Genomic DNA, 18,841 nt, shown 5'->3' with positions numbered 1-18,841 from the left:
CTCGGGGGCAATGCAAAGCATTTTGCAAATACTTGAACATAACAGAAAAGAATGAGTAAAAAAAATGGAGTGAGACCTGTCAGTGCTTGTAAGAGTGGATAAATAGGATCATCTTTAACATTTATTCTCATTCCAGAAAATAGCAATCCTCCATATACACATTCTTGTCTTTTTTTTAGACCCTTTCTTTGAATCTGATGTCAAAGATACTAATTACAATAAATACTGAAAGAGTACAAGCATACCATTTGCAAAATGATGGTGACATTTTGGTTTGGCATTCCAACACACAAAACAGTAAGGAGTATTTGATGGCCTCTCTCTGGAGGACAGAGTCCCAAAAGGGAACACAGAAGAGAACTGGACTCACCTCATCCAGTTTGCTTTGGTTTCATCTGTCCCATCAATGGATTTGTAGCGGTTGTTCTTATCAACGATCTGTGCAACAAGAGAATGGATGCAGCACATCAACCAGCTTGTCCAGGCAGGAGAAGGTCTACGAATCTCAAATCACTGCTTCAGTTCTAGCCTTGAGTCATGGTGTGAAACTCTATACTGTGAATCTCCACTATCCCAGTACTACAGGCTGCCGACCTGAAGTGCATAGAGGCTACTCTGAACTGACTGAGAGCCATTTTTCTATGTACAAATATCTGTAACTATGGATGCAGCTGACAAAATCATTAACAATCCTGGGGTAAAAAATACTAACTTCCCTTTTGGGACAGGGCTGAGACACACATTTATTTTACAGACAGAAAATTGTGAGGAGCATTTCACATCAGCAGGTCTCAATTTTTTCCCATTAATAACTCAAGTCCTACATTGCAAGTCTCATAATTAACATGAGTTGATCCAGTGATCTCTCTATCTCATATACTAATCAAGTTGTGTAGTATGAGGGGAAAAGAGTTTTGGTGCTCGAATCTGCATGTAGATCAGTTCCTGATGGACTGGATCTTTTTTCTGGCTTCTTGGACACCTCCTCTGCTCAGGCAGGCTGGGAGGGAGTGCTAGAGGCTCATGAGAGAACTCTGCAATCTCTAGATCATCTATCTATACCCTTAAGCTACTAATATTTATGGCAGGCTGATGCTGATGTAGTGCCCATGTGGCCAGCAAAAGACCTTCAGAGAAGGTAGAAGATGGCTAAGGTTTGGCTCCACAAGCCCGTGACTCCCCCAGCTCTGAACTGCATGGCTGAGGTGTCACTTAGTTGGGGAAACTTGTCACTCACCAGCCACGAGAAGAATCCTGCAGACCTGTCCTGGCTAGAGATCTGCCCCTCATAGGGCCCAAAGATGTGACCTTTGGGGATCACCTCGTTCATACAGCGCACGTCATTCTCCCCACTGGGTTCTTTAACCACCTCCATTCCAGGCGGGATGGTCAGCGCTGCCCGGTCCGGAATGCCAACGGGCACTGGCGTGTCAGACACAAACACCGGGGGGCCATGGTTTGGACACTCATCCACAAAGTACTCCTGGCAGGACTCACAGACTGCAGAGGTGAAGGAAACAGGGGTTAGGTATGGCAGACATGATGCACAGCATTCAGGACAGTTCCCTGTCCTCTCCCTGGCCCAGCTGAGCCCCCTCCCCAGACTGCAGCCTACACACACACAGATGCTCCCTTGTTCTGCCACACCTCTCAACATGGGCTCTGCCCCGACCCACACCTCCCCTACCAACACCTGCACCTGCCTGAGCCCTGGTGCCCTGCATGCATTTGCCACTGATGGCTGAACACACGTGGAAAGGCCCATCACCACCTGCAGAGACAGATGCTGAGGGCTCCCTGCACATCCCTGCTTAGCAGCAAGTCCTCCAGCCAAAAGCTTGGATTCCCTACACACCAGAGGGCAGCTAAAACAAGCATCCCTGAAAACAAATGCCCTCATCATATAGCCTTCATTCTGTGCTTGGGAGAGAGACAGCATCCCAGGCACCTGTCGTGTCTCCAGACATAGATGCAGGTCTGCCAGTTGATAATCTGTAGGTATGCCAACATAAATGGCACCAGTTTTCTTTCCAAAATAGGAGGGAAACAGTTGTCATCTGCCCAATGCTCCCTTTGCAGTTTCTGAATTCAAGTCATTGTGTTTTCCAGACTCTCAGAGTTTTCCAATGTGCATTTTCATGTTTCCAGCTTTCATGTTTCCTCCTACCTCCCTACTTCTGCCTAGCCCCTTCAGGGACAAGCTGCTTCTGTGCAACAATTTCCCTACCAACCATGCCAGTCTTTTCAGATAGGAATGCAAATTTGTCCTTGGCTTTTTTTCTCCCCCTGCTTCCTACCCCTAACTGACAGGGAAGACCAAAGTCTACACAAGCAGCAGTGGTTCTTTTCCCTCACTCATAAGACACTTACACCAGAAATCCACTTGCTGAAAGCTCTTGGTCATGATTACATCCCGTTTCCCTTTCAGTTTCTTGGGTTCCATCTCCATGGACTGTGGGTCAGGCCTTCCAGAGCTGAGGAGGGAATGACAGATGATGTTAACCTAGCAAGATGCTGGGACTGCAAACAGAGAGAAGCTGAAGCAATGGGGCCTGACCAACTCCTTCAGTCCCATCACTGTAGCAGAGAAATAACTAAACTTGCCACCCACCCTGCCAAAAGCTGCTGTATCAGATCCTTAAGGCTAAAGCCCACAGCAGGAAATGGCTTCAGCTACAGCAGGTGTACATGAGTAGGAAACCATCCCTGTCAAACACCCAAAGGCAGACCTCATAAGGAAGAGCTTTAATAACTTCAAGCAGCTCAAGTATATTCCTCAAAACCACCTTTAAGCTGTGAGGAAGGTGGAGAGAAGGGGTTAGAGCACATCAGACCAAAGGTAGGCCACATACCAAGGCTGTCCATACTCCTGGTCCCGGTGTGGAGAGCAGGCCTCTGTTTTTATCGTCACCATCTCCCCTAAGGAAGCCTGGGTCTGGATCAAACAGTCCTTCAAGTTCTCACTCATGTTCTGAAAAAGAATGAAGGAAGGGAGTAGAAATATGAGCAGCTGAGAAATGACAACCTTGCTCCCCCAGGAACCACAGCCTTCTGCCCCAGGCCAGGATGCAGCCAGTAGATCAGGCTCCCTCCTGGCACCAAGAGTTGCCATCACACACCAGAGCACCCACATGTGCATGTGGAAACCTCTTCCTGCACTGGGGAGGGAAGAGCAGTTCACCTGCAGGTCAGGTGAAGAGCGTGAGCCATGGAGAATCTGAAGTATGCTTCACAGAGCCCATGAAAAACACACATAGGATTTCCAATGCACATGGAATTTATGAGTGATGGGTGTGATACATTATGGGAACATGGAGCACCACTACCTCAGAGCAAATCTTTGGGGGCAGAAGGACAAGAAAGAGGAATGCAGATTGGGGCATTGAACAGGATCTGCCTACAGACCTTACGTATGCTAGTCTCCATCTGGGAACAGAATACAGTGTACTACACACCTGCAGACAGAGCTTTCTATGTGCTCTGGACACCTCTGAGGAACAGGTAAGTGCCTACAGCACCCTTTAGGACTCCACAAATCATGCTTGTGATGTTCCTTTACAGCAGCCAGAGCTGAGCTGCCGCCACCACCCTTCTGGCATGCAAGGCTGCCATAGTAAAAATGCCTCTCCCTCTGCTCAACACAAGAGCCAGGAGACACTTCACAAAATCATCAATCACTTAATGATGTTTAAGGACAGCAAGCTCCAAAACAATAACACTTCCCTCCCCCTCCCATTGTGGTGTGGTGCTGAAGAGAAAATATACATATGCCAAGTGATAATAATTTGGAATGGATTTAATTTAGATTTTTGGAAGGGCCACTAAGCATAAGAGCATCTCAGCTTGAGAAAAGGAACAAATTAGCGTGCTGCTCATCTCTTCATTTGCATTCATCTTAAGACTTCCTCTAAGGCATACAAACAGTCTGCTCTCAGGTACCACTCCAGATTGGACAGATTTCACAGCTGCTCCCCAAAAATCCCCTGTGACGGCCCCTTCCACGTCCACTGCCCAATGACATGCTCTGTTATGCTGCATACTTGCAGTGCTGACAGAGGGCCTCCACAGCAGAACACTTCTGTCAGGGAATATGGTGGAAGAGCACATCCCCATCATGGCTTGGTTCAGGGCATTTCTAAATTCATGTTCACAAACCCCTGGAGACAGGAATTTTTCTTATTCCACACATGCTTGTATGGGCCTGAACACCATAGAAATCTGGTCTGCATTTCTGCCCTATTTACCACAAGAAGGAATGCCATTCCCAACCTCTCTGGCTCTGCTTTGTGCCAGGGGACAAATGATTTATTTTTCCAATCAAACTTCTCACATGCCAATGTGCAGCCTGAAAGACATTTATCAAGCCTTTATCAAGGAGGAGTGTTACTTAATACTCATACAGTGGTCTGAAAGCAAAGCCCCAGCATAAGTACAACTAGACATAGGAAAACACATGCACTTTTAAGCCTTTACAGGATGTCCAAAACAAGACAGATTTTCTTTCAGAATTGCCACAGCCATTCAGAAGGAAAGCGATAGTAACGCCAAAGTAGGGCTCATTATTTTGGCAGGCTGAGTCCCTTGTCTGCGCTCTCTGGAGCAAGAGGAAAGCTCTGCAGTCCTGTACCTATTCACCAGCCAGTGCTGCAATCAGGGCCTACCTGGCCTTCTCAGAGAAGAAAAAGTCTTTTCTGCAAAGTCTGCAGTAAAGCAGCTGAAGAGGAAGAAAGCTTGGGGAGTGGGAAAACGTTAAAGACAAGAAGAGATAGGTGCTGCCTCAGAGCTGCTTAGCTGTGGGGCCGGCACTGTCACAGGAAAGGTGGATGCTGCCTGTGGGGCAGATGCTCTCAGTCAGAACAACCACCTGTGTTGGAAGCCTGGCAGACAGGACACATGAAGTTAAAACACCCATATCCCCCAATCATTCAATAGGAAGAGATGCATATATTTGTTTCTGAAGATCAAATGACTTTTCCTTTCCCACTCTTGCCCCATGGAGTCTTAGAGAGTGAGAGAGACCCTATGATGATACAGTCTGACCTCCTGCCAAGGAAGGTCACCGTGCTTCCTTCAGCTCCGGTTAAACTACTTCATAGCTCCAAATAAAGGGGAAAAAAGAAGAAAAAAACACTGTGTTTACTTCACACATGAAGCTCTGTGTTTTACTGTATAGCACATTATGCAGCCTGCCCCTCTCCTGGTCCTCCCTGGACTCCCTCCTACTTATCAGCAACATTCCTGCGCAGCACACTGGCAGGAGCAGCACCTTGCACTGAGATAACGCCCTCCCTGCCCCTGCTCAGGATTGCCGTGCTCGTGTCCAAGTGCTGCATTTACTTTCTGGTCACCGTGCCCAGCTGGGGTTCTGTTTTCAGCTGGGGCTCTGTTTTCAGTGAACCACCATGCTGCTGTAAGAGCCCTTGCTCCTGCAGGAGCTCCCAGGCCACCATGCATCCTGCCAGCCCTCCCACATGCTCTGAGAGTAGGTGACTGCTTCACAGAACTCCTTGTTGTCCCACCCAGCACACACGCACCACCCAAGTTCACCACTAACTCACCTCTTTTCACTACTTGTAACTTGCTCAGATTTTATGTTGCCCACAAACATAATCCAAATTAACTTTGTGCTTTTTTTTCCCAGGACACCAACAATCTTAGAACCAAGAGAATCATTTAGGCTGCAAATGACCTTTAAGATCATCATGTCCAACATAAATCTAGCTCTGCCAAGTCCACTACTAAATCATAGAATCATTTAGGCTGAAAACGACCTTTAAAATCATAAAGTCCAACCATAAACTTAGCACTGCCAAGTCCACCACTAAACCATATCCCTAAGTGCCATAGCTACATGTCTTTTAAATAACTCCCAGAGTTGGGGACTCACGCAACTACTTCTCTGGGCAATTTGTTTTAATGCTTGATAACTCTTTTGTAATTTCCAATCTAAACTTACCCTGGTGCAACCTGGAGGCATTTCCTCTAATCCTATCACTTGTTTATAGGGAGAAGAGACCAATTTCTGCCTCTTGATTAGCATTGAACCAAAAATCCAAAAATTCCCAGCTGAGACTACTACACTACCAGGAATGGGGCTCCTTTTGTTGTCACACTGTGACCCTTTATTTAGTCAGGTTTCCTTTCATGTACTGAATCACAGAATGGCTTGGGTTGAAAGGGACCTTAAAGATCATCTACTTCCAATACCACTGCAGAGAGAGCTTCCATTAGACCAAGCTGCTCTAAGTATCATCCAATTTGGCCTTGAACATTTCCAGGGATGGGCCAGCCACAGCTTCTCTGTGTTCCAGTGCCACAACACCCTGACAGTAAATAACTTTTTTCTAATATCTAATCTAAATCTACCCTCTTTCAGTTTAAAGCCATTCCATTCCCCCTTGTACTACTGCCAGAAGCCCAGTCAGTCTGTCCCTAGCTTTCTTAAAAGTTCCCTTTAAGTACTGAAAGGCAGCAATCAGGTCTCCCTGGAGCCTTCTCTTCTCCAGGCTGAACAATCCCAAGTCTCTAAGCCTGTCTTCACAGGAGGGGTGCTCCAGCCCTCTGATCATCTTCATGGCCCTCCCTCCTCTGGCCTCACTCCAGTGCGTGTGTGACACAATGAATCATCCCACCTATTTATTCCCGTGACTTGTTGCACAATTTCAGTGCATTAAACATGCCAGACTTACCAACAGTTCTACCTTTAGTAAAATTATAGCAACACCAGAAAATCATATTAGGTTAGAAAAGAACTATTAAAAAAAAAACCTGTACAGACTGACTATTACAATTAATGCCCCTTAACTCATGACCAATCTGATCCATATCAGCTGTTACGTTATTTTACTGGAAGTGAACATCAGACTGCAGTTAGCCTAGTTTAATTTGCCCAGTTAAACTTAACATTGGCCTACGTGCTTAAGAGTAACAGACAACATTTTTTTAAAGTCTAACTCATTATACATGCTTTCATTTATTTTTTTTAAATTATTTTAAAATTAGCATTTATGGCTCAGAGAGCACTGCTCAGCCAGGCCTTTTAAAATCCCTGGACGCAAGTAAGCCAGAATAGCAAACTTTAAAATATACTGCTGTAATAGCTGCTATTTGCTAATTGTAGCCACTGCTACAACACAGAGCATTACACTGCTGCTGTAACTGGTAACACCTTCTAGCTTTTCTTCCAGGAGAAAAAATATGACATTTCTCCAGTTCCAGACCTCAGCAGATGACCGTGCTTTTAGGACTCTTAGCTTCTGATGTATTCAAAGTGGTGTTTAATTTTTCTCAATTTCACTGCTCATTAGTTTATCTTTATTGTCATTTCTCCACCCCCTTTAGCTTTCTACAGCTGTAAGAGTCTAGTTCACATTCTGCAGTTTTCACTCCTTCCACTCCATTGTTTTGGGGTTTTCTTGACATTTTTTATAACTGTGTTTGTTCTAGCACCTATATGTGAAGAGCCTCTGAAGATTTCAGATGATGTGGAGAAGTGCCATGTAAGCGCAAGAACAGCAGGCTCCTTGGTTACTGCTGAGGGTATTCCCAGGGCGTACTTGGCCTCACCTGTGCATGTCCCTGTGCCTACCAGGACATTTAGCCTTCCCAACGTTCAGTGGGCACACAGCCTACAGCAACATCCTAGCAGCATGTCAGTAAGGCCAATCAATCCCTGGTCAGAGAGATGCTGTGATGACCCAGGTGCTGTCTACACACAACATCAAGTGCTTTGGATAGCAAAGGCAGTTGTGCACAGTGGTCCTTGGCAAATACAGGACACTAGTGTGACTGTACAAATCCCAAGAGGCATCCCTGGATCACCCCTAGGTTCACAGGCAGTGCCACATAACCCCTCCTGTTTTCTTTACAAAGCAGGCATATTTCTGGATGACACATATTAAGATCTCCAGTGGCTCTGCCATATTGCTCAAAATCAGGGAAGTAGAAAACACAAGAACATCTGAGCTATTAATCTCCAATGCAGGACAAAACCTCCAAATGGGGTTAAGCATGAACAAACCTGTGAATTCCTGTCCTCAAGTATGCTGCCTTTATCACTGCCACTCTTGTAGTTATTAGTTAACAGTCACAGGCTCTTATCTGCATGGATCAGCCTCCAAAACAGAGCTTTAATTTTACATTTTACTGGCAGGTTTCCCAGACTGGGACATTCTTTCATGTGAAACAGCCATATAGGAATCCATCCCCTCCTCAGCACACAGTTCCTTCACTCAGCTTCTCACTGCTGACCTTCTGGAGGTCATCTCCTCTTCTTTTAAGGCAGATCTTGCATAGCTAGTACCACATTTTAAAGGCCCATGGTGAAAAATGGACGTGAGCTCGTATGCTTTTTCTACAGTCACATATTATTACCAGAAATAGTAATCCAGAACAGTCAGCTACTGACAAGCTGAGAACAGGGAATAAAGCACAGCATTCAAGGCTCTGAGCTGCCCCCCATACAGCCACGGAAGACCCAGGCTGACCGTTCTCCTGGAGGTGAATGCCCTTACCAAGGTCCTCAGCCATGCCAACCACTTCAAGTCACTTTATGAAGTACCAGCTGGCCATGCAGTTCATGCTTATGGCCAGCACAAACTCTGAAAGATCAAAGATCCCACAAAGTAAGAGGGAGAACCAGCTTGCTCAGAGGATGACCACTGTCCACAGACAGATACAAGCCAATGCTCCACTGGGAAAATTGGTTTTGCCTAGATGGTTTCCACAGCACTTTCCCCACAAAAGTACAACATTTTTGTGGGTGAGGCTGTCCTCCACCCGGGGGTGCAGGGGAGCAGTGTCCTGGCACAGCAAAGGTTGGTGGCAGCAGGGCAAGACCCCATGACCTGTCCGCCAGCCTGCTGCAAGGCCAGGGCTCTTCTCTGATGGCCACAGAGCAAGGCTGAATGCAGCCAGCACATCTGACAACAAGCTGAAACAGTCACAAATTCAAACTTAATTAGTGAAAATTATAGGTCACCCATGATGTAGGATTTGAGCAGCCATGGGCTGTGACCAGGACTTGTTTAACTTATTATCAATTACTCCATACACTCAGAAGCCATAAATTTACCAGAAGTATGAAATATTTTGTTTGAGTTTCAAATTCTGAAAACACTTGAAGAAGGTCAGGACTACAACAAAGATACCTGGAAACGCCACCAGTTTTTCTGCAGCTTTCTGAAGAAGCTTGGAGAGTAAGCTTCAGAAAAACAAAACCTAAACCTGCTATACAGCAGGGAAGGTTGAGAATTTCCACTGGTTTTAACTTGCCCAAGACCAGCAACTGACATGACAAACAGAATGGGGTGCCACAACACCAAATTCCCACTGCCATCCTTACTGCAGATAAGCTGGGAAGAGGGAAATTCTGGTTTGCCAACCTGGAACTCCTCCTGTAGTCTCTAATGGATGTGAGATGAGTTCACAATGTCGCTCTTACATGATTCATGGCCAAAACATGTTATCAAAACCCTCCATGATCTGCTTCATGACAGACACATTTCAGAGGGGGAAGAAGACAGAAAACCTCTGAAATAACCCCTGAACTAATCTTAAGTTTGTTTTATGATGGCTTCTAGTGAAGATGGAACATACTGATAACTTTACAAGATTTGTCACAAAATTCTGTGTTGTGGTCTCAGAGCATTTGCCCTTTGTTGATCTCAGAGAGAGTAAGAAAAGGATCCATGTGCTGGTCCATGCACTGTCATGGATCAGCACAGCCTATGCAAAGCAGGTATTACTTGATGCAACTTCTCCATGTTAAGTATTGAGTAAGGACTCAAACAAGCAGGATGCTGACAATGTAAAGCCCCATGCAGCCTAAAAGCCTCTGAAACAGTGCAACACGCCACAGAACCAAGGCAGGTACTTACTGCAGTTGAAAGAATACATAAGTGACTTGCATTTTTAAAATACATGGAAACATCTCATTTTTCCTGTACTCAGCTCCCTGCATTGATCTCACAGAATCACAGTTTTAGGATAGAAATGAGAATTAGGACAATCTGACTGACACCCCTTAAGTTCCCACTCCTTTCCTTTTAGCCCTCAAAAAGGACAAAATCTCCATGTGAGACTAGCAAGAGGAAGAGAAGCCAACGTTCCATGAGTTTATCTCAGTTGTTAATCCCCATCACAGACAAGTCATATGTGATTCTTTTTAGTTCTGGGCACCAGGCAAGAGTTCTTCCAAAGGGCCCTGGAACCTGATGGGAAAGGGTGAAATACCCAGCATGCTGGGACACTGCTTTGAGCAACTGGAAAGAATTGCTTCCCAGGTTAATGGCTGTAATAAACCTCACCATCTTTGGTCAGAACCACCAGTTGAACTTCTTTGCCTCTGGCTTCAACATAAATATATACCTACATTTATAAAGTTAAAACAAACAGACACAAAGCCCCAGTACTAAAACTAGATGTTATTTTACCATTTTTCTCCCTAAGGACAGAATAAGAGTACAACTAAGTGGCAGCTGTAAGCCTTCTTCCTTAAGGCACTACTGAAAGGTGTTTGGATAGCAATAGTGATAAGGACTGAATAAAACCACATACAGAGCAGAGCCCTGGATATGTAGCCATGCAGTATCTTCTTAGCTTTCCAACAATTTGTATCATTCCTCTGTGTAACTCTTCCAATTTTCTCTGTATTAGTTCAAGATGCTGGCACTAGAAAGCCACACTGATGTAATACTGATTCTGAAGTAAATATGAAGTTTACAGATGTAAAACTACCTCCTCACCCTGATTCATTACCACCCTGCTTGTGTCTGAAATCATGGCTGTCTTTTCCCACTAGGACCTGGCACAGAAAGCTCCCCAGGGCCGCCTGCCCATTCTGACCCCCATGTTCTCACATGGGACTGCTCAGGACACAGCCTCCCTTCACAGATCACGTTCAGGACATGCCTTTCCAGGTTCATAAATCTCCACTTGTCTGCGTGAAAATGACTTGGTTTCAATAATCTCATTTACCAAACAAACTGCATTACACTGTCCTGCCCCTATCAACAGCTACAATTCACCAAACATGTTTCATCTACCCAGTTTGCCAGTGATGAGTCATGTCTTCTGCATCACTGAGTAAGTGTCAGGCAGAACTGGCTTCTCCCTTCCCCTTATCTGAAGAGAAGGGTCATCAACTCTACTTCTTTGAAAACACAGCCTCCACATATCATATTGCAGAGACTCTTCTGTAAAATGATCAAGCTCTAGCTTAAAATAGCTGGATTATTTGCTCCCCTCATCTAAGGTGGCAATGCCAGAACCATGATCTTTTGATGTTGAGAAGGTATTTTCTACATTCATCTTAAAGTAAATTCTCAAACAGTTGATTTATTAGTGTGTTAGTTCTGTCCTTTAGCTTAGCGTATCCTTCATCCCCCTTACTGTTTATACTGCCACTTCAGCTTATTTATTGTATGCTGGTTCTCTATCAGTCACTACCTTCACTTCCTAAGCCACATATATTTCATTGATATTCTCTGCCATTGGATATTAATTGGGTTCTCGCACACTGAATTAGCTGCCCTTTATATGTAATTATATATATCACATATAGAGACGTATCTTTAAACCAACAGTAAACTTCTCCAAGAACAAAATCAAACCTTTTTAAGAAGTACACAACACTTTCCCTGACACCAATTTTCAGGCATGAATAACTTTATATTTTCCCAGGATTGGTGTCATGCTACCCAGCTTTTATTTTCCTAGGCCATCCACTTGGCAATTTTCAAAACTGTCCCAACACAATCACTCATTCAGTCTCCTGTATTTGCTGCGATCCACCAAGACTCATTAGAAGTGAACATGAGCAAGCTAGAGAGAGACCTCCTCTCACTCATCTAGTGCTCACTATACTTCAAGGGAATGTGCTTTTTTCCTTAGCACAGCTGCCAGCAAAACTGCTCACCAACAGGACCCCATGCAATGCAACTCCCAAGTGGAGCCCTCAACTTCTGAATACTTGTAGCCCTCAACTTCTGAATAATGAACTTATCCTTCCCTTGCTGCTGGCCCAGCTGTCACTCAAGGGCACACAGTTCAACAAAGGGAAGCAGAGTATTTACTGCCCAAACGACCTTTTACTCTCATTCATGGACAGACAAAAAAGCTGGAGAGAGGAAGTGTTTGATAGGCACATAACAGGCTGGGCCACTGTCACACTCCTGCTCTTCTGCTGTGCTGGGAGAGGGAAAAGACACTGGAGTGTCTTTAATGTTTTATAAAGCACATGTAGGAAATTCAAAATGCCCTGGTGAGGTCCTGCCAGCATCACTGTGCACCTGGGACCCTGCCACATAGCACTGAGCATCTGCCTGCCACCCCATTGCCCACAGGGAGGTCACGTGCACCCAGAAGACCCCTGCACCTGCGCAGGCTGGTCAGCCTAAAAATTGCTGTAGATGAGCAACACTAGTGATTCATGTATTTCAACAATGATGGAGGTAAAAAGGGAAAGGGAAGGTGTGGGGGTGGGCAGGAAACAAACCCCAGACATTAGTTTCTAAATAGCAGATGTGGCTATTCTGGCTAGCAAACTTCCACTTTAATTTCTAACCCACAGAGATGGGAAATGATTCATGAAAAATCAACAGGATAAAATTAGCTGGAAGGCAGAGGGATAATTCATGCAACCCAACCGTCATGGGCTGAAGTGCCAGCGCTACCTGGCATTTCAGCCTCTGGTGCCCTTCAGTCACTGGCACCTGGCCAGCAATCAGCTCTACATATATTTCCTTAGTGTCGAAATTAGCCCCTCTGAAAGCACATCCATCTTCTAACAAGATGGCCTTTCACTCAACACTTTCCCAGAAGTTTCAGCTTTTCCTTTCTTTTAGAAAGAACGATTACCTGCAGTATGCTGTCTCTTTCTTCCACTGGTGAATGTTTAGTGGTGTCAGAAGACCAAATGGATGGACAGGCTTGCACACACGTCTGTGAACCATGGACAAGCTATCCACTAAAATCTAACTGTCCCAGCAACTCAGAAAATTCAGCACATTTTGCCAGAGCTACTTTTTCCTGCACAAAACCAACAACCCACTCAGCAGCAACAACCAAGTGCTGGTCTGCCTTTACAATACACCAGTGATTTTTTTGTAAGACTGTTGCTAAATTCTGTCAGGAATCACAAAACACGATTTCACTCTTGATATAGTCACATGACAGAAAGTTTCTTGAGCATACTATTAATTACAAATCACAACCCAAAGCTCTTTACCCCAAAGGCTGATGAGAAACTTCCACTCCTACAAGAGACCTCTGGACTTCCAGAAGGCAGCTGGTTATTGGACAATGCCCCCTCTCACCACCCAACTCAAAAGCTTCAGGAATCAAAGGTAAAATTGTAAAGCCTCTGGAGCACCAATACCTCTAGGCAGGCAGTTTCAGGTGCAGGGGAATCCCCATTCCATTGGGACCTATGAGTACAGATATAAAATGAAGCTAAAATCCTGCTTTGGTACCATTTATCTAGTTGGTGCCTGCTTCTGTGGAAGGATGTTACAGAACAGCTCTTCTGTGCTTGTTACAGTGGTTTCACTCTTTTTAGACTTCAGGACACAACAGGCAGCTCCTTTCTTTTTACTTGTTCAGCAAATAGGGAAAGAGTATGTGGGAGAAAATGAAAAGGTGGGAGCAGATCTTACTTTCACTTGTTCCCAAAATTCTGACCAACTAGCCCAGTCCTTTAAGAGCACTAACAAACACAGCAGCAAAATGAGAACACATCAACTGTTCCACAAAATGCAGAGGAAGCAAAAGCAAGAGCAGTATTTATTTCTCCTCATTTGTACCCTCTTGCAGGCCATTAGGAAGATAAGATCTCACAGCACAACAGACATTATTCAGAGCTGGTAAATCTGTCTACAGGTTAGGGACTCGTGTTACATGGCTTGGATGAGCCGTGGTTGAGCATGGGTCACACCGACCCCCTTTTCCTTGGGGCAGGCAGCAGCCCAGATACTCCCAGCGTCAGATCTGCCAAGAAACCAGATATCCGTGTGCTGAATTCACCACCACCACAATTTGATCTGCACATTCCCTTCCATACAGAGAGAGGGGTGTTCAGACCGTGCATATCCTAACACAGCTAACTAGAAAAACATTTCAGCAGGGGCCAAGCACTTCTGGTCTATACGTGCAGTCTTCTACATAAAGGTAGTGGATTGCACAGAAATACCTGGTCCTTTACACTACAGACATTTTTAAAACACTGATTAGCAGAAGCACGGAAAGAGTCCAAGAACTCATTCAATTCCAGTCCAAAAAGCAGAGGAAGCATGTCAGAATGACTTCACGTGTGCAAGTCACTAAGGGACTACAAACATTCACCAACTCTCCTACAAGAATTCAAAAGCAACATCTCAACACCTGACTAGTAATGAGAGCTGGTTAATAAAACCACCCAGCCAATCACTAGTTAACTCCATTACAGCTAGAGAGGACACATTAGCATCTGTCTCAGCACATCCAGGAGATGCAATAAGTGGATCTGCTGTTCTGGAGCTACCACCTTTACAAAGCAATGCAGCATTAGCTGCTGGGACTTTGCGCTGAGGGCCAGGCACCCCTACACCCACAGAGCGGCTGGCCCCGCTGGTAACATGTGGTAGAATTTTCTAGGAAAAAAGCAACTTACAAACATACCATTCATAATAATGTTGTCTTTACAATCACAAAGGGAAGAGAAAAATAGTAATTTAAAAGCTTCTAGTCTTCAAAAGCTGATTGAACTAATTTGATCTTGGAAAAGATAATCGGCAAGCCTAGGTGTGAAACATGACAACTATAGAATATATTTTATTGCTCATAAAAGCATGCTTCTGTGTCATCAGTATGGATTTTTTCGTCAGTCAGTTTCCAAGTGTTTTCATTAATTTCCCCTGAATTGATAAGAGGACTGTACTCTGCAAACTGTGGTGTATTTAGCATTTTCATTAGCATTTCCAAGCAAGGAGTCTCCAAGTCAAAGAAAGAGCAGACCACATGAAATACTCCAGCAGCATCAGAAGAAAACAAATTAAAAAACCCAAACAACAGCAAATCCCCTTGATATACACAGACATGAGGAAATCAAGGTTTATACAAATGAAAGGTGTAAAGCGGAACATACTGGGTCAAACTTGAGATGTCTTTCAAGGAAGATGCTGTGAACACTTAGTTTCAAGTCTGCAGTTGAAGGTACACATTTAACTCCACCCAGAATATTATGATGCAGTTCATATGATACATTTTCAAAATAAAACTTCATTGTACTAAAAGAGGAAAGCACTAGAAAATATTTCATATTGATTATCAGCCTGAAAATGACTGATGGTCCTGACCAATACCAACTCCAATTAGCAGCCTTCAACACTCTGAAACACTCTGAAAGGGTGTTAGTGGAGGACCACTGGAGTTGTGTGTCCTAGACGCCCTGATCCATAGTCAGGAGCCTGGAACCAGTGCCTGTAGCCCACAGAGATGACCTGGCTGGGGGACCAGCACAGGATGCTCAGTGCTTCAGCTCCCACTGCGCAAGGCAGGAGCACTGCTGGCTCTCAGGGAAGCTAATTACAGCAACCCTAGAGCTGCTCCGTGAGTTAATCCCCCACATCACCTCCCATGAACTTTTACCACTCTGTCCTTATACATCTCGCTCACTACCCACAGCCAGGTTTCCACGGGCAGAAACCAGCCCCAGCTGACAGCAGCACAGGCAGCAAGGCAAGTGCTGGGAGTGGCAGCCCCAGCAGGGCTTGATGCCCAGGCTTTAGAACAGCAGCCGCTCCTCTTGGACAAGTCACTACAGGTGAAGGAAAACCAGCCTTGCTGAAAAGCCAAAGCCTGAGGAAGGGAGAAGAAAGGGGCTAGAGAAAGGAATCCATTTATCAGAGCATGCTCAAATTGGACTACTTGGCTTATGACAGACCCTTCTGATGGGCCCCTTACTGATGGCTGTCCATGAGCGAGGGACTGCATTGAAACAGTTCTGCAGTACACATTACTGATTGACTGCTGGAGGCTGCCAGTTTCTGCAGCTTAAATCTTAAATTATACCTATAATGCTTTTACCTTCTGACTGCAGAGGAACTGTTCTGAGCCTGAGTACTGCCTCCCAGCCTTGCAGAGAGAAGTGCCCTTTCACAACAGCTCTGAAGGATACAATTATCCTGCCCCCACAAATGGAGCCATGACCAAGAAACACAACAGCAAAGCTTTAAGTGTCAATATTTTGAATTGTTTGACTGTGTCTGCAAAAACATATGTTCTTGCAGTTATGTGAAGAGCTTGGGATGGAAGTTGGAAAAATGCCTGTGCCAGTACCACCACCTTCAATTCTAGCTGAACTTCAAAGCCTAGGTGCAGAGGACAGTGACCAGACATCTAAAAAACCAAATGGAAAATGTCATTCTAGTTGCCAAGTCAAAATGTCCCCCTTAATCTCTGCTTTTTTACTCTCAATTCTCCCCGACTTTTCTATCAGTATTGTCCCTCATGTGGTGGGCATTAAAAAGAAAAACTTCTCCAGCATGGGATACTTGTGCTGCTCTCCTCACCAGGTTTCCTCTCCATCCACCTTGGTTACCTCTACTTTTCAAATACACCACAGGATTGCTCTATTTTCCACTGCTCTTTGGCCTCCTGTACCTGCAAAAGTTTTCCCCTTCCAAAGCACTTTTCCCTCATCTTCTTTCCTAAGATGCCATACAGGACTGCATGAACCTCTCACCTTGTCCTCTACTTTTCTTAGGGTGGTTGGACTTGCTACTGGAATCCACTTGCACAGACAAGTTTAACTAGCAGGAATTCCTGAAAAGCCACATTTTACTGTGTAGCTTTAGAAGGAACATTTCTCTAGAGACTTTATTTAAAAACACCTTTGGTAGCAGAGAAGAGGTCACAGGGAGAACAGAAAACCCTGTGAAATTAAAGCCTTCTTTACTCCACTACTGCAGAGGCATCAGTGCAAGAGGAGGCACTAGAATTGTCTGCAGCTGCACAAGAGCTCTGCTCCTAGAAACTTCACCCGCTACGAGTGAGCCTCAGGCAGGAGCGCTGTACAGCCGTGCTTACAATGAGAAACGCCACGAGCATGACAAGGGGTGAAATGTGAAGCAGTAAAGCCAGCATCCCACACCAGGGCACCCCACTTGCAGGCCAGCAGGAAATCTGCCACTTGCTCAATGCCAGCGGAACTGAGCAAGTGGCAGATTGATACTGCACGTGCTGACTGCCCTTCACTGGCTATGCCTGTGCCTCAAGCAGCTCCCAGCCCCGGGGTCTGAAGGGTCTGTGCTCAGGTGAGAGAACAGATCAGACAACTCAGCACTGATGCAATCAAGCAAACCCTGATGCGTATCCAGCTGACTCCAGATTTCTTAAAATGCCAGAAAGCTGCAATGCAAACTGAAGAATAAAAGTGATATTTGCTTGTTTTTGCTTTACTTAGGAAAATCACAGATCTCAGGGACACATATTCCCAGTGCAGAGGAAGCATCACAAGTTCCCACCTGTACTCACTCCACTGGAAACAACAGTCACTACTTCTTACTGGTCCAGTCCTCAGATCAAGTTTTAGCACCTTAGCTCTTTGTTCTGAAAGTCCCCAAGTTAAACTATACCATTACTATTTTGTTATCAAACAAAAAAACAAACGCAAACCATTCTTTCTTTGGGACTACATTTAGTTTCTCCATGCAAATCTTCACACCCAACACCACTGGATTGGCAGTAATGATTTTAAATATGCTACCCCAAAATGTCACAAATATTAGGCAGCATTTTAAGAGCTCTGGGAATAGTTTAGTAGCACCAAGGGACAGGCCCTGCTAACAGCAACTTTAAAAATAAAGAGTTAGGTAAAAGCATATACTTCTCTTGCATAAATGGACATGTGAAAAGAAAACAACCTTAAAACCCAACACTCCATTTGGGAATTAACCAACATGAGAAACGAAAAGAAAAAAGAATATTAAAAAAAAAAAAACACAGAAAGATAACGTGTACATGGCACTCTCCATAAAAGGACCAAACACCTCTCTTGCCCGGGCTTGTTGTATTTCTCATTGATATAGACACTTTGTTTCCTGACTCAGAGTGGCAGCTTCACTCCCCACAATGCCTGTATCCCCCTGATCACAAAGCCAGCCTGCTGCAACGCAGGGGCGCTCCTGCTTCAGGCTCCTCATGCAGTGCTCACAACCTTTACATCGCTCCTACCGATTTCAAGCAGTTCCATCACTTTCCAGCAAGGAATATGAGAAACAAGCTGCCCCCAGCCCATCCCAGTAAGATGGACCTTGTATCAGTTCATAAAATACCAGGTTTTAAAGAAGTCCTTGCTTTCGCCCCCATTATTTAAAAACAGGTACTATCCTCACAATAACCTTTACTTGTTAAAACAGTGCAAGTAATTGCTATCAGTGTATCAGTGAGCAATAAGGCTGACATTGAGAATCCCCCACAAACTGCACCAGAACGCACCATGCTTCATGCATGGTCCACAAAGATGGCAGAGAAACAACAGGCCAGTATCCCAAAACCAGAAAGTCTGCACCAAAGCCAGCACGGAGTCAGGAGCCTCAGGACCTCCTTCATGCTCCACAAACAGCTGGGGAAGGAGCAGCAGCCTTTGACATGACTCCTGGGCAGGAGAGAAAAACAACATGTCCTGGTCCTGCTGCTCCAGTGAGGTCAATTCAGCCACAGTGAGGTCAATTCACCATTTAGCCAAGAGCCAAACTTTGGCCTCTCCCATGGCTACCTCAAATCCTCCCTGGTGAGTGGTTCCAGTAGCCAATCCCTCCTTTGCCAACACAGTCCTTGGCCACATCAACATTTGAGTTCTTTG

General features: G+C 45.0%; 1 protein-coding gene across 5 annotated transcripts in view; it reads right to left on the bottom strand.

The window, feature by feature from the left end:
- PRDM11 (PR/SET domain 11) overlaps positions 1-18,841 on the bottom strand; it is a 49,057-nt gene that overhangs the window by 27,883 nt on the left and 2,333 nt on the right. For all 5 annotated transcript variants that reach the window (XM_077180020.1, XM_077180019.1, XM_077180021.1 and 2 more), the window contains exons 2-5: positions 2,853-2,971; positions 2,371-2,474; positions 1,238-1,500; positions 371-438 (exon numbers count right to left, since the gene is read on the bottom strand). In XM_077180020.1, the coding sequence (XP_077036135.1) occupies positions 371-438; positions 1,238-1,500; positions 2,371-2,474; positions 2,853-2,968 (551 nt within the window). In that variant the 5' untranslated portion in view covers positions 2,969-2,971. The remainder of the gene's footprint in view (positions 1-370; positions 439-1,237; positions 1,501-2,370; positions 2,475-2,852; positions 2,972-18,841) is intronic.

Source organism: Agelaius phoeniceus, chromosome 6 (assembly GCF_051311805.1).
Source record: "Agelaius phoeniceus isolate bAgePho1 chromosome 6, bAgePho1.hap1, whole genome shotgun sequence".
NCBI classification, from domain to species: domain Eukaryota; kingdom Metazoa; phylum Chordata; class Aves; order Passeriformes; family Icteridae; genus Agelaius; species Agelaius phoeniceus.
Note: the sequence above shows the minus strand (reverse complement) of the source record. Positions and strands in the feature narration are given on the sequence as shown.